General features: G+C 44.7%; 2 protein-coding genes across 2 annotated transcripts in view; both read left to right on the plus strand.

Moving 5' to 3' along the window:
* The first annotated feature begins 1,719 nt into the window (after nucleotides 1–1,719).
* Nucleotides 1,720–4,343, plus strand: LOC147913309 (ubiquitin carboxyl-terminal hydrolase 17-like protein 6). Its single transcript, XM_087418249.1, is given in 3 exon segments — nucleotides 1,720–3,156; nucleotides 3,158–3,297; nucleotides 4,153–4,343. Coding segments are annotated over 3 exon segments (1,515 nt in total). The 5' UTR covers nucleotides 1,720–1,972.
* Nucleotides 4,344–6,105: 1,762 nt separating this feature from the next.
* LOC147913310 (ubiquitin carboxyl-terminal hydrolase 17-like protein 6) overlaps nucleotides 6,106–15,675 on the plus strand; it is a 47,805-nt gene continuing 38,235 nt past the window's right edge. Inside the window, 2 exon segments of the mRNA XM_087418250.1 lie at nucleotides 6,106–7,522; nucleotides 7,525–7,655. Of these exon segments, the coding sequence (XP_087274376.1) occupies nucleotides 6,340–7,522; nucleotides 7,525–7,655 (1,314 nt within the window). The 5' untranslated portion in view covers nucleotides 6,106–6,339.

Genomic DNA, 15,675 nt, shown 5'->3' on the forward strand with positions numbered 1-15,675 from the left:
GTCACAAGGAGCAGGGTTTTTCTCGGGAATCAGCCATTCCCCATCTCTGCTCTGGGTACACATGGTGGAAGCCCAGACGATGCTTGGGGACACACACGGGCAAACACTGCCCTCTTTCATGATGGAAGCAGAAGTGACGATTCAAAGGGCGCTAATCAACCTGGAATAGGAAGTTGTTTGACACTGAAATCCATTTGATGCTACTTAGTTCCATTGCAGGGTTAAGGTCTCAACTAAAAGATAATAGAAAATTAATCTGTATGTCTCCTCTGATTTCAGAATTTGGGGAAAATGGGTAAAGGGCTCAAAATAGTCTGTGGCAAATTGTAAAGACTTCCCTGACCTGGGATGAGATATTTTGACTCTGTGGGGTTATTTCTGTGGAAATCCTGAAGCGCGATATTCTCATGGGTTTGATCATTTGGGTTATTACATGTCATTAGAAAGTTGTGTTTTAAAATGTTCTTTTGTTATTAATAAAATTCTCCCGAAGTTGACCTATGGTACGCACTTTTGATTTCTAGGCATGCAGACCATTTTAAAAATTTCTTTGACTCATCCAAGTTAAAGTGACTGGGTGAAGCAATGTTTGGCAGGACCTAGGGCTGATTAGAAACACAGGTTCTCAGGCACACTCGGCCCCACGGCATCATTACATGCATTTGGACGGTGAGCCCCAGGGAATCTTAGGCAGACTTCAGTGAGACAAGCGTGGCTGCAGACTTATTCGCATGGTGGCCCACATGGGACTCAGGGCGGGGTGGTTAGCAAATACCTGTGCCTGAAGCCTACTGCAAGAGATACCAATGGAGGGTGTGTTTGTTGCGGCCTGGGCACTGGGAGCTTTGGAATTCTCCCCACGTGATTCCAGTAGGCAGCAAAGTCTGAGATCCACTGGAGGTGTTGAGCAAAGGTGTCACCTAAGTCACCTGTGATCTCCATTTTCTCATTCAGGACAACCTCTGAGTAGGATCCAGAAAACTCCCATGCCTCAGTAAGGAACATTTCCTTAGGAAGAACAAATGACTGCTCCTACCTCCATGCAGCACATCCGTTGGCGAGTGCTTCTTTCAGTCTGCATGATTCTGTGCCTTCCATCCATGATACCTTCATCTCAGGCGTCTAGCCTCCAGAGCTGCAAAAAAATAAATGTCTGTGCTTTAAGCCACTCAGTCTGTGGATTTTGTTATGGCACCCTGAGCAGCGATACCAAGTACAAACAATAACACCTTAGGAACATTAGCACATTGCAAATGTGAATGCCTGGAATAACTTATAAGCACGTGTACACACACACACACACACACACACACACACACATACACAAACACAGAACATTTCCCAGGATTCTTTATCTCTATTTTGGAAAGACTAAGACAAATGTATCCCCACCATCCTGATTCATTTCCAGCCTCAACATCCTTATATATAATCCTAAGAATTAAGCACGTTTTAGGTGTTCTGTAAATAGAAATCATTGAAAAGCATCCACTAGTCTCCCTGGGGAATAAGCGTGACCACACCCTAAACCCTTAATCCAATCAAGTGTTTGTAGTTGATTGGTGGGTCTTGTACCTGTTTGAGTGGGTGGAGCAAGCCATAAAAGAGCTGAGGAGTTGGGCAAGCCTGTAATTTGGAGACTGTCTCAGGGAGGGAAGCATCCTTCTTCAACTTGAGGTCCCAGATGAGAAATCTTGTGAACCTTACTGCCAGAGACATGGAGACTGCTTCTCTCCACTGGGGGGATAAGTCTCAGTTTAATGTCTTTCCAAAACTCAAACCTTCTCAGTCAAATGTAAATGGTGCTGAAGTCCACTGGGGACACTCTCTACCTGAGAAGCCATCACCATCATCACAGACAGTTTGCAACGTGCGTGACGGTTTGGACCCTGTGTCAGCAGGGCTGGATCCCACAAAGAAACTTCCTCTAACTTGGAAGAGACCTTATGTGGTTGGCGCTGGGCTTCAGAATATGGGGAACACCTGCTATGTGAATGCGGCACTGCAGTGTCTGACATACACACCACCCCTGGCGAGCTATCTGCTGTCCCAGCAGCACTCGAAAACCTGTCAGAATCAGAGATTCTGCACGCTGTGTGCTATGCAAGCTCATATTACCCGGGCCCTCTATCAGCCTGGAGGTGTTCTCCAGCCCCTGCCAGAGCTTGTTACTGGCTTCCACAGACACCAGCAGGAAGATGCCCATGAATTTCTGATGTTCACTATGGATGCCATGCAGCAAGCATGCTTGCGTGAGTACGAGCACGTAGACCACCACTCTGATGACGACACCCTAATCCGTCAAATATTTGGAGGATATTGGAGATCTCAAATCCAGTGTCTCCACTGCCATGGCGTTTCAAACGCTTTTGACCCTTACCTGGACATTACCCTGGATATCAAGGCAGCCAAGAGTGTGAACCAAGCCTTGGCACAATTGGTGAAGCCGGAAAAGCTGGATGGTGAAGATTCATATTATTGTAGTTGGTGTCTAAAGAAGGGGCCTGCTTCCAAGACGTTGACTTTGCACACTTCCTCCAAGGTCCTTATCCTTGTATTGAAACGGTTCTCAAATTTCACAGGCAGCAAAATGCCTAAGGAAGTGCAATATCCTGAGTATCTTGACATGCATCAATACACATCTCAGCAGAACGCAGGACCTCTCATTTACATACTCTATGCCGTGCTGGTCCACGCTGGGTGGAGTGGTCACAACGGACACTACTTCTGTTACATAAAAGCTGGAAATGGCCAGTGGTATAAAATGGATGATGCTAAGATCACCGCCTGTGACATTACTTCTGCCCTCAACCAACACGCCTATGTCCTCTTTTACATCCAGAAGAGTGAATTAGAAAGAGACGGTGGGAGTGTGTCAATAGGTGGGGAACAAAGATGCGTCATGTCTGACCATACGGGCATGGTTGCAGCCCAGTGGGAGCCTGAAAGAGACTCCAGCATCACAATGCCTGAGTCAGTGGAGCACACAGAAGACACTTCAGTCAAGCAAGTCACCTTAGACCAGTGGAGATTCCAGCAAGTACACAACCTTCCAAAGCCTGAATTCAACCTCAGGAAAATAGATCCTGCCCTGCCTGCCCATGCGGTCATGATTCACCAGTCAAAATACAGAGATGGGATGAAAAAGAATGATCCTGAACAGGAAAACTACCCGCTCAACAAGTCAGCCAGGGAGATCTCAGCTCAGGGGTGAGGAACGTTGGCAAAGTCCCTTGTCTTGGAGGGAGAGCCAGAGCTACCAAGAGGAGGAACAAGAAAGGGCAGAGGTCTCCGGATGTATTCCAGTCATCTCACTACAGGCTTTGATGCACATGCCTGCACAGACACACACAGACACACACTCACTCACAAACACAGGCATATATAGGAAATATTGTGTGTTATAGGTGTGAGTAATCTAGAAATATTGAGGGACTATCTATCTGGGTGCGCTCACGGGATATGGCATTCAGTGTGAACTTGTGAGTACTGACTTTGAGGTCTAGCTGTCCACAGTGATGCTATTGGAGAAGGCTGGATTTATTAGGGGGTCTGAGGACTTTCCAGTTGTGCTGTGTTTGACTGAAGAGTCAGTTGGTGGGGGCTGGAATATTTGAATTTTTGCAAGTTGCTCCCTCCAAGACACATGGCCTGGGCCACGCCCTCAAACCCCACGCATAAGCCACGTATCTGGATGTCAACTCCTATCCCAGCCTGCCGGCTGCTGGACCTACTGTGGACCGGGATGCCAAAATCAGCATCAGGGCAGCAGGCAATGACCTGCCCAGGTCCCACTGCAGACTTTCCAGACCCTCCCCAAGAAACCGAGACTCACTCCCTTCCAGGCCCCTAAGAAGAGCAATCAGAGACCACATCTGGGGGTTTCCCAGACTCCCCAGCCTCCACCACGGACAATTGGACGTAGACCCACTGCAGGACGCCAGGTGACCAGAAAGATTCATGCCCAGGGGTAATGCCTTGACCTCCCGCCTCCACACAACAGACCTCAGCTGAATACCGCCCAGCCCTGCTCTGTGGCCCATCGCCCAGCACTGAACCGTGTCCTGGGCCAGCCCCTCACAATGCTCTTCAGGACATTAGACAATGGCTGGTGGAGCTCCAGACTCCTGACTGCTCCCTCCTGCCTTCCAGCTGAGACGCCAAGCCCTCCTGGGCAGAGGCCTCCCACACTAGAGACGTCTGAGCTGATCTGTGCCCGTGTCCCACTGAGTGTCCTGGAGAATGACCTCCAGGTTTCCTCTTCCTCTGAAGAGAGTGACTGGGAGGGAGACACCTCCTTCCAAGGAAGACATGTCCTCCTGCCCCAGGACACCTGGAACTGACTGTCGAGTGAGGAGGAGAAGTCACAAGGAGCAGGGTTTTTCTCGGGAATCAGCCATTCCCCATCTCTGCTCTGGGTACACATGGTGGAAGCCCAGACGATGCTTGGGGACACACACGGGCAAACACTGCCCTCTTTCATGATGGAAGCAGAAGTGACGATTCAAAGGGCGCTAATCAACCTGGAATAGGAAGTTGTTTGACACTGAAATCCATTTGATGCTACTTAGTTCCATTGCAGGGGTAAGGTCTCAACTAAAAGATAATAGAAAATTAATCTGTATGTCTCCTCTGATTTCAGAATTTGGGGAAAATGGGTAAAGGGCTCAAAATAGTCTGTGGCAAATTGTAAAGACTTCCCTGACCTGGGATGAGATATTTTGACTCTGTGGGGTTATTTCTGTGGAAATCCTGAAGCGCGATATTCTCATGGGTTTGATCCTTTGGGTTATTACATGTCATTAGAAAGTTGTGTTTTAAAATGTTCTTTTGTTATTAATAAAATTCTCCCAAAGTTGACCTATGGTACGCACTTTTGATTTCGAGGCATGCAGACCATTTTAAAAATTTCTTTGACTCATCCAAGTTAAAGTGACTGGGTGAAGCAATGTTTGGCAGGACCTAGGGCTGATTAGAAACACAGGTTCTCAGGCACACTCGGCCCCACGGCATCATTACATGCATTTTGACGGTGAGCCCCAGGGAACCTTAGGCAGACTTCAGTGAGACAAGCGTGCCTGCAGACTTATTCGCACGGTGGCCCACATGGGACTCAGGGCGGGGTGGTTAGCAAATACCTGTGCCTGAAGCCTACTGCAAGAGATACCAATGGAGGGTGTGTTTGTTATGCCTGGGCACTGGGAGCTTTGGAATTCTCCCCACGTGATTCCAGTAGGCAGCAAAGTCTGAGATCCACTGGAGGTGTTGAGCAAAGGTGTCACCTAAGTCACCTGTGATCTCCATTTTCTCATTCAGGACAACCTCTGAGTAGGATCCAGAAAACTCCCATGCCTCAGTAAGGAACATTTCCTTAGGAAGAACAAATGACTGCTCCTACCTCCATGCAGCACATCCGTTGGCGAGTGCTTCTTTCAGTCTGCATGATTCTGTGCCTTCCATCCATGATACCTTCATCTCAGGCGTCTAGCCTCCAGAGCTGCAAAAAAATAAATGTCTGTGCTTTAAGCCACTCAGTCTGTGGATTTTGTTATGGCACCCTGAGCAGCGATACCAAGTACAAACAATAACACCTTAGGAACATTAGCACATTGCAAATGTGAATGCCTGGAATAACTTATAAGCACGTGTACTCACACACACACACACACACACACACACAGACACATACACGAACACAGAACATTTCCCAGGATTCTTTATCTCTATTTTGGAAAGACTAAGACAAATGTATCCCCACCATCCTGATTCATTTCCAGCCTCAACATCCTTATATATAATCCTAAGAATTAAGCACGTTTTAGGTGTTCTGTAAATAGAAATCATTGAAAAGCATCCACTAGTCTCCCTGGGGAATAAGCGTGACCACACCCTAAACCCTTAATCCAATCAAGTGTTTGTAGTTGATTGGTGGGTCTTGTACCTGTTTGAGTGGGTGGAGCAAGCCATAAAAGAGCTGAGGAGTTGGGCAAGCCTGTAATTTGGAGACTGTCTCAGGGAGGGAAGCATCCTTCTTCAACTTGAGGTCCCAGATGAGAAATCTTGTGAACCTTACTGCCCAGAGACATGGAGACTGCTTCTCTCCACTGGGGGGATAAGTCTCAGTTTAATGTCTTTCCAAAACTCAAACCTTCTCAGTCAAATGTAAATGGTGCTGAAGTCCACTGGGGACACTCTCTACCTGAGAAGCCATCACCATCATCACAGACAGTTTGCAACGTGCGTGACGGTTTGGACCCTGTGTCAGCAGGGCTGGATCCCACAAAGAAACTTCCTCTAACTTGGAAGAGACCTTATGTGGTTGGCGCTGGGCTTCAGAATATGGGGAACACCTGCTATGTGAATGCGGCACTGCAGTGTCTGACATACACACCACCCCTGGCGAGCTATCTGCTGTCCCAGCAGCACTCGAAAACCTGTCAGAATCAGAGATTCTGCACGCTGTGTGCTATGCAAGCTCATATTACCCGGGCCCTCTATCAGCCTGGAGGTGTTCTCCAGCCCCTGCCAGAGCTTGTTACTGGCTTCCACAGACACCAGCAGGAAGATGCCCATGAATTTCTGATGTTCACTATGGATGCCATGCAGCAAGCATGCTTGCGTGAGTACGAGCACGTAGACCACCACTCTGATGACGACACCCTAATCCGTCAAATATTTGGAGGATATTGGAGATCTCAAATCCAGTGTCTCCACTGCCATGGCGTTTCAAACGCTTTTGACCCTTACCTGGACATTACCCTGGATATCAAGGCAGCCAAGAGTGTGAAGCAAGCCTTGGCACAATTGGTGATGCCGGAAAAGCTGGATGGTGAAGATTCATATTATTGTAGTTGGTGTCTAAAGAAGGGGCCTGCTTCCAAGACGTTGACTTTGCACACTTCCTCCAAGGTCCTTATCCTTGTATTGAAATGGTTCTCAAATTTCACAGGCAGCAAAATGCCTAATGAAGTGCAATATCCTGAGTATCTTGACATGCATCAATACACATCTCAGCAGAATGCAGGACCTCTCATTTACATACTCTATGCCATGCTGGTCCACGCTGGGTGGAGTGGTCACAACGGACACTACTTCTGTTACATAAAAGCTGGAAATGGCCAGTGGTATAAAATGGATGATGCTAAGATCACCGCCTGTGACATTACTTCTGCCCTCAACCAACACGCCTACGTCCTCTTTTACATCCAGAAGAGTGAAGTAGAAAGAGACGGTGAGAGTGTGTCAATAGGTGGGGAACAAAGATGCGTCATGTCTGACCATACGGGCATGGTTGCAGCCCAGTGGGAGCCTGAAAGAGACTCCAGCATCACAATGCCTGAGTCAGAGGAGCACTCGGAAGACACATCAGTCAAGCAAGTCACCTTAGACCAGTGGAGATTCCAGCAAGTACACAACCTTCCAAAGCCTGAATTCAACCTCAGGAAAATCGATCCTGCCCTGCCTGCCCATGCGGTCATGATTCACCAGTCAAAATACAGAGATGGGATGAAAAAGAATGATCCTGAACAGGAAAACTACCCGCTCAACAAGTCAGCCAGGGAGATCTCAGCTCAGGGGGTGAGGAACGTTGGCAAAGTCCCTTGTCTTGGAGGGAGAGCCAGAGCTACCAAGAGGAGGAACAAGGAAGGGCAAAGGTCTCTGGATGTATTCCAGTCATCTCACTACAGGCTTTGATGCGCAGGCCTGCACAGACACACACAGACACACACTCACTCACAAACACAGGCGTCTATAGGAAATACTGTGTGTTATAGGTGTGAGTAATCTTGAAATATTGAGGGACTATCTTTCTGGATGTTCTCATGGGATATGGCATTCAGTGTGAACTTGTGAGTACTGACTTTGAGGTCTAGCTGTCCACAGTGATGCTATTGGAGAAGGCTGGATTTATCTGGGGGTCTGAGGACTTTCCAGTTGTGCTGTGTTTGACTGAAGAGTCAGTTGGTGGGGGCTGGAGTATTTGAATTTTTCAATTTAAGATACTTGTGAATGAGTTTAGTGACTGTGAAAGATTGCATCTGCAATGCATTTGGGATATATGGAGAATAAAGTTTATTTTTCTGGTCTTTTTTATTATATGTATTTGGTGGATATTACATGTATTTGGGGGTTGTCAAAATAAGTCCAGTTGTGTGCTCTTTAGAAGTCATGGGCTTCGTAGGCTCCACAGCTTTGAAGATGAGGCATTTTGTTTTGTTTTGTTATTAATATTTGTTTTTAAGATTTTTATTTATTTTCCCCCCAAAGCCCCAGTAGATAGTTGTATGTCATAGCTGCACATCCTTCTACTTGCTCTATGTGGAACGCAGCCCCCGCATGGCCAGAGAAGTGGTGCGTCGATGGGCGCCTGGGATCTGAACCCTTGCAGCCAGCAGCAGAGTGCATGCACTTAACCAGTAAGACACGGGGCCGGCCCGTTATTAGTATTATTATTATTATTACTTTTGGTTATTGAAGATGAGGCACTCTTAATATAGATTTTGTGGTTTATATGTGTGTGACAGGTATGGGGGTAAGTGTGCACACTTAAGAATTCAGGTGTTTATGCATACAGTCTGGCTTGGGGCAGACTGGTATTTTGTGTTGGGAGAAAGTTTGTGTTTTAAATGAATTCAGGGAGGAGGGAAGTGTGTGTTTCTGTTCTGTGTGAAGACAGTACTTGGATTCACAGAGTTTTGCAGTTAGAGCGTAGGCAAATAATTATTTGGAAATTAGGGGCAAAAAACCTTCTGCCTTAATCATGGAGGCTTTTCATGGAGATGCAAATGTCTTAAGGGTAAAAATAACATAAAATGAAATGCTTCCAGAATATAGTTTTCCTGTGTTTTTGGCTACATAGTATTAATATCTTTTAAAATTGTCCTGACTGCCTCCTCTGTCATCAAATGTTATCTGCCAGCTTTCCTTAAATAAATATTGAAGGTCACACTGAGGGATTCCTTCAGACGTGTGGAGGCATAGTGTTTGTACTGCCATGGGTGTCCTGGGGAGGATTCCCTTACTTTTATGAGGCTCTTCAAATTTATAAGTGGACTCTGAGGGCCAGGAACATCTTGTGCTGGCCTTAATGACCCAGGGAAGGCATCCTTACCCCACCAGAACTACCCAAATCCTCTGAGGATAATAAGGGACCCAGGAACTGCTCTTAGTCTCCTAAAAAGGGTGGAAAAGTGAACATGCAGCCCGGACACTCCTCAGAAATGGCTAAACACTCACCTGAGCAAGTACAATATTTTCTGAGTCCTTCAGGAAGTCCATGCCCCTCTCCTGCCTGCCTGTGTCTGAGGATGAACCCTCCACCAGGTCAGCACCTCACAGAGAAGTATGAACATTCTGGAGTCTGAGAATATTATATGGAGATGAGAAACCAGGTTTTAATGGAGGAAATAAGGCTGGGGATCTGGATTATGTGTGAAAATGCCCAAATGTGATGATCCAGTCATCCCCTTCCTTACTCTCTGTTCATATTAACAAGGACATTTGCCAAGAAATACCCACGGCTACATTTGTATCAGATGAGATGTGTTTGAAACTATACAAATGCAAATCAACAGGAGAAAGGGTTAAAAAAAAAAAACTCAGGGCATCTGGAAGAAGAAATGGCAACCACAGTGAAACTGAATAAATTAGAGCTACACAAGTCAGCAGGGAGAATTTTCAGAAACAACTATCTGAGTCAAAAGGTAAGGTGCATAATGAAACTATGTTGATAAATGTGCATGTTTTTACATGCAGAAAATATATATTGTTAAAAGTTTGCATGTGCTTACATATTAACATTTTAATTGCTTGGAAATGGTAAACAATAAATTACTATGTATTTTCCAGGAGATGATTGGATCAAATATGATTGAATCATGTTGATTACATCAGATTACCTTTAAAGATCACCTTCACTTGAAGAGAAGCTGGTAAGGAAACTTCCCCACAGACAATTCTTCAGGCATCCTGGCGGCTGCATCATGTCCAGCAGAGTTTGTCAGCATCCACCCCTCTGAGAACCTACTGACACACAGGAGGTGGAGAGAAGGATTTCAGGTTGGTGTCCATTACAATGTTGGTCCTTGGTTTATACCTCAGATAAATGGTCTAATTGGAGAAAGAAGTATCAATGTGGCTTTGGATGTGGTAGTATGGATTCTTTAAGTTGTAATTGTATTTCTTAGGAGAGAAACTGATAAAATACATCATTCAAATGCAAATTACATGATGTTCAAATTCTCCTGATTTGTGTGGGGCAGTGTACGAGCAGTTAGGAATCTAGTGTTTTGCTGAGGGCATTTAAAGGCTAAATAATTTATTTTTCATTCTTCATTCAAACATATACATTTCATACTTATTAGAAATGATTTTAAAAGTGTAATGCTGAGGATAACACAGTAAATGTAACAGTCCACACCCTCAGCAGTGAGGCCCCCAGGCTAATAGGGAGGCAACATTTGTCTACGTTAAGTTGTAGCTGGAAATTGCCTCCTCTCATGTCAAATGTGACCATCTGAATTTTGAAGAGGAAAGCATGTTTTATTTCAGATTTTTAAATATCATCGTCAGAGGTTAGATGTAGCACTCTCATATCATTCCTTATTTGGAATGTCTTGGAAACTGTTTTATTTCTCTTATCTAATATACTGTAATGTTATAGCTTTCATGAAGTCTCAAAAATCAGTCATTATTGAGTGAAAATTGATCTTCAACATTTATATGTCCTTGTCTATGCAGGAGCATCTTCTAGGAAAGGGTGATCGTGACAGAGGATGGTACATGTCTCCTCATGTGACACCACTTTGTGAAAATAAGAAAATGTTTGTTGGTTTGATTAGTGGTCATTGAGGCCCTATCTTCCCAACTTGTAGAGAAGATGCATGAGGGACATCTGTCTCTGTGTCTATGTGACCCATCGTCCCTTTTCATGTGAAGCAGGACATGTGAAAATTAATACCTGAGCAAGACTGACCTAAAACTTCAAGCGGATGAGGCAGATGGCAAGTCAATACAAACAGCACCAGCTCCACAGGCCCCAACAGGCAAGAACATGATGAAGGACAGAGGGGACCAGGCGGACAGAGAGCTCCCCACAAGAGGAAGAGGACCCTAGAGTAAGTTGAGTCTTGAGTCTCTTGGGATGAGGGGGCTCCACAGAATTCAGAAAGAGGTTTTTACATGGAATGTTCTGCATGCATAACTCAGTTATACCAGCCCATGCAACTAGCATGACTTTCGACCCCATCACCAGGCAGATTGGCTCATTTAGACACTCTGAGTAGCAACCTCACTTTCTGGTTGCCATGTCCAGACTGGTGTTTGACAGACCTTGAAATATGTCCATTTATTCTATAATCCTTCCTCCTTGCATCCCTCTCTAAGATGTACTGTGGCAGGGCCATAATATCTTAAATATCTTGGCACCTAGTGGGCCACTTGCCTATGTCCTCTCTTTAAAACCTATATTCAACTCTCACAATAAGACCATACATTACCTTTGAAAGCTGACTGTGACTTCTGCTGTTTCCCTCATCACCCTTATCTCCCACCCACAGGTGAAGTGCAATGACTGCCCAGACTTTGGACACACAACAGGAAGCCTGAGCTGCCCCATGATTTGCTCAGATGGGGCTCCACATCCCTAGCCCTTGGGCCAAATGAAGATAAGAACTTGGAACCAAGGAGCCCCTGGAAGCCCTTGAACACGGGATCCTTTAACAAGACTGAAAGAGAGAAGGAAAAATGATAAAGGTAAGAACGTGGAAGTTTGTAACCAATCCTAGGCTATAGCAACCTAAAGACGCTTTATTTCTCAACCTCCACACCACATGCACAGCCATCTCAAGCAAGTACCTACAACCAGGACACAAATAGACAAGAGCTGCATATCGTCCAGGGGTCCACCTCAGGAAGGACCCCATTCCACTCTTGAAGAAACACTAAAAGTGAGAGAAAAGGGCACAGGTGGGAACTTTGCACATCACAGACACAAAAACAATAGTCTAAACTGCCAGGGGAAACCTGGTAGACTACCTGCAGTTGAGGGATGGATCTGAGCTGAGGTGAAGGTCCGTCATAGCTGAGTTCACAGGACTTCAGTACTTGCCTCACTCTAAAACCCCAAATAAGGCTGGACCCCAAGAATTTTTATTTGTGTTGTGAACTGGACAAAAAGTGCAGGCAAGAACTGCAGGTGAGGTAGGCTTGTAGCTCAGAAACATCCAAGGAAACTTCAAGGGATAAAAGCAACAAAATAGGATGGAATTGGTGGAATGTGGTGATCATCTGAGGGTGAGGGTCTATTTCTCTTCTGGGTAACGTTGGATTGCTTCACTCCTATGCTCCTTTTGGGTGAGAAATTTCTTAAAATTCCATTCTGTTTAATGGGACTCCAATTTATTTGTGTATCTTCAGTTTTCACCTTTCCTTCAATCTTTGCTTTTGTGCAGTTACTTGCATGGCTGCCAACAAGAAGCTAGAGGGGCCATATGGAAGTGATTTAATTAGATGCCTCTAGAAGGAATATCTTTTAAATTGCAGTAAATATTCCCAAATTGTCCATCACACATATTAACCATAAAATGGTCTTAAAAACAGCATTAACTCCTACACTCACTGATGAGAAAAAGCTTGTTTCAACTTAATCAACAGGACACGCTATTTAAAAATCTTGGGCCGGCCCCATGACTTAGCGGTTAAGTGTGCTCACTCCGCTGCTGGCGGCCCGTGGTTCGGATCCCGGGCGTGCACCGACGCACCGCTTTTCCGGTCATGCTGAGGCCCCGTCCCACATACGGCAACTAGAAGGATGTGCAACTATGATGTAAAACTATCTACTGGGGCTTTGGGGAAATAAAAAGAGAACGATGGGCAATAGATGTTAGCTCAGAGCCGGTCTTCCTCAGCAAAAAGAGGAGGATTAGCAAGGATGTTAGCTCAGGGCTGATCTTCCTCACAAAAAGAAAAAAATAATAATAAAATAAAAAATAATTAAAAAAACATTTTATTTTCAGTCTGATGCAAAACTATAACAGGTTCATATTGTGATTTAATTTTTCCTCATTACCACTGGGTTGGATTTCCTTTCATATTAAAATGACCACTTGTAATAATTTTACAGCTAAATTCATGTTTATATGCACCCTGACTTTTAGTTTGGTTGATTTCCAGTTACCATTCATTGAGAGGAAATCCTAATATATATTTTATGTGTGGTGTCTTCTCTTATAGCATACAGGCAGACCAATGTCCCTCCATACTCTGAAAAAAAGTCTGTCCTAGATCCTGTTCTCAAAGGTCAGCCACCTCTCAAGAAAACTGCCATGAGATGCCCTGAAGTGTCTCCTATCAAAAGACCTGAACTAAACTTCGTTTTGCCACCTGTAAAATAAAAGACACAGAGTGGATATCACGGAATCCCTCCAGCCTCCATTCATGTACTTTGGCCAGGAGTCTACCATCATTGTCCAGCTCACAGACAACAGACATGATGTCAGCTCGCATGATGTTTGACAGACTGCCACCAGAGTACTTGACCATGGCCCTGCCCTCAACTCTCATGTTTAAGCCAAGTATCCTGTTGTTAACTCAAAGCCAAACTTACAACCTCCCACTCTGAGATTTGGCTAGGACTCCAAACTCCACATCCTGGCACAGTCAAGAGAACTGCCCAGATCTCCTTGCAGGATTGCCCTGTCCAGACCCTCAGAAAAGAATTCAGACACACCCTGCTCCCTGACAAAGCTGAGACCACACGATAGATGCTCAATAAATTTGTTTAATGTAAAAACACATGCTGTTTCCTGAAGTTTGCCTTGCTCAGACCTTATGGTCACCTCTATTCTTCACTCAGTTTCCTGAGGGTAAGCAAATAATTCAAGCTTTTGGGGAGACCCTGGGTGATCTTCATTGAAACACACTGTGTTGGTATTGAGAGATGATGGTTGTGTGCCCTGTGCTTGCTTTCCCAGGCTTAGTGCTACTGGAAGTGGGTCTGGAGGGATCAGCATCAGCATCACCAGGGAACTGGTTAAAAATCGAAATTGATGGGTCCAGCCTCAACTTTCAAAATTATAATTTCCTAGAGTTGAGGCCTGTATATACAAGAAATTTCTATGTGCATTAGAGAATGAGAAGGAATATTAGCTAAACACTTTTCAGCTCTGGGTTACCACTGAAGTACCCAGGTTAATTTAGGGAACACCGTCATCTCAGAAATGATGCTGAGTTGTTCTGTGGTGGCCCCAGCATTAACGCTCTTTTAATACAAGCTTCATGACTTTCTGACCCACTGATCCCTCTACTTACAGATCAAAGCCTAGGTAGCCCCACTGAAATCATTCAAATCCCAGATTACCATTTATGCATGGCCCTTCTATTCTCTGATTCCTGTGATCATCAGAGGATTCCAAAAGGTAAAAAATGTTTCCGTGCCTCGCCAGACCCTTTGAATTGCTAGAAATAAGGACCAATGCTATTTTATTTTTGTTAGAATCTACAAGACAGTAATGGGGCAGGATTGAGGGCCATGAGACAAGGGCCTACAGGTAAAAATAAAGACCCACAGACCCAGGTACCAAGGAGACTGAACCATTTCAGAAGTTATGGCAGGCTGGGGTGTGGCCCAAATGTGCCATCTTGAATTTTCCCTTATTTTTCATGACCTTGTGTGCTAAACCAGGGGCTGCGCTGTTCGGGAAGCACAGAATCCTGCAGACTGAAAGAAGCACTCGCCAATGGATTTCCTACAGGGAGGTAGGAGCAGTCATTTGTTCTTCCTAAGGAAATAATCTCCAGAGGTATGTGATTACTCTTGATCCTGGTCAAAGATGTTCCTAAATTAGAAACTGAACATAGCAGGTGACTTAAGTGATATCCTTGCTCACCACCTCCCATGGATCTCAAACTCTGCGGCCTGCTGGAATCAATTTCAGAGCTTTTAAACTTCCAGTGCCCAGGCCACAAAAAAGACACCATAAATTAGGATCTCTTGGAGTAGGATTCAGACATACATATTTATTAAAACCCCCCAAGTGAGTCTTATGTGGTTCAAAGTCAGGAAGTCTGCAGGCATGCTTATCCCACTTTAATCTGTCTAAGGGAAGATTGTCAGTATGGGCACATTGTCAGAATGCATGTATTAATGCCATTGGGCTGGCTGTGCCTGGGAATCTGTATTTCTAATAAGTCCTAGGTCCTACTAAGCTTCCCTTTACCCAGTGAAATAAACTTGGATGAGTAAAACTAATTATGAAAATGATCTGCATACTTATAAATCAAAATCTCATACTGTATGTCACATTCGGGAGAATTTTATTAATATTGAAAGAAAATTTTAAAACACACCTTTCTAATGACGTCGAATAAGGCAAATGAAAAAAGCCATAAGAATATTCCGCATCAGCATTTTCACTGAAATAACTCCACAGAGTCAAAATATCTCATCCCAAAAGAGGGTACTGTTTAAACTTTGCAAAGCACGTCTTGGAGCCCTTTACCCATTTTCCCCAAATTCAGAAATAGGCAAAAAAATACAGATTAAATTCCTAATTTCCTATTATCTTCTAGTTTAAAAGTCACCCCTGTAATTTGACTCAATATTATCAAGTGGATTTCACTATAAAACAACTTTCCATTCCAATTTGATAAGTATGGAATATCACTTCTGCTTCC

Source organism: Ceratotherium simum, chromosome 28, assembly GCF_057802395.1.
Source record: "Ceratotherium simum simum isolate JZ-2026a chromosome 28, ASM5780239v1, whole genome shotgun sequence".
Taxonomy (NCBI): domain Eukaryota; kingdom Metazoa; phylum Chordata; class Mammalia; order Perissodactyla; family Rhinocerotidae; genus Ceratotherium; species Ceratotherium simum.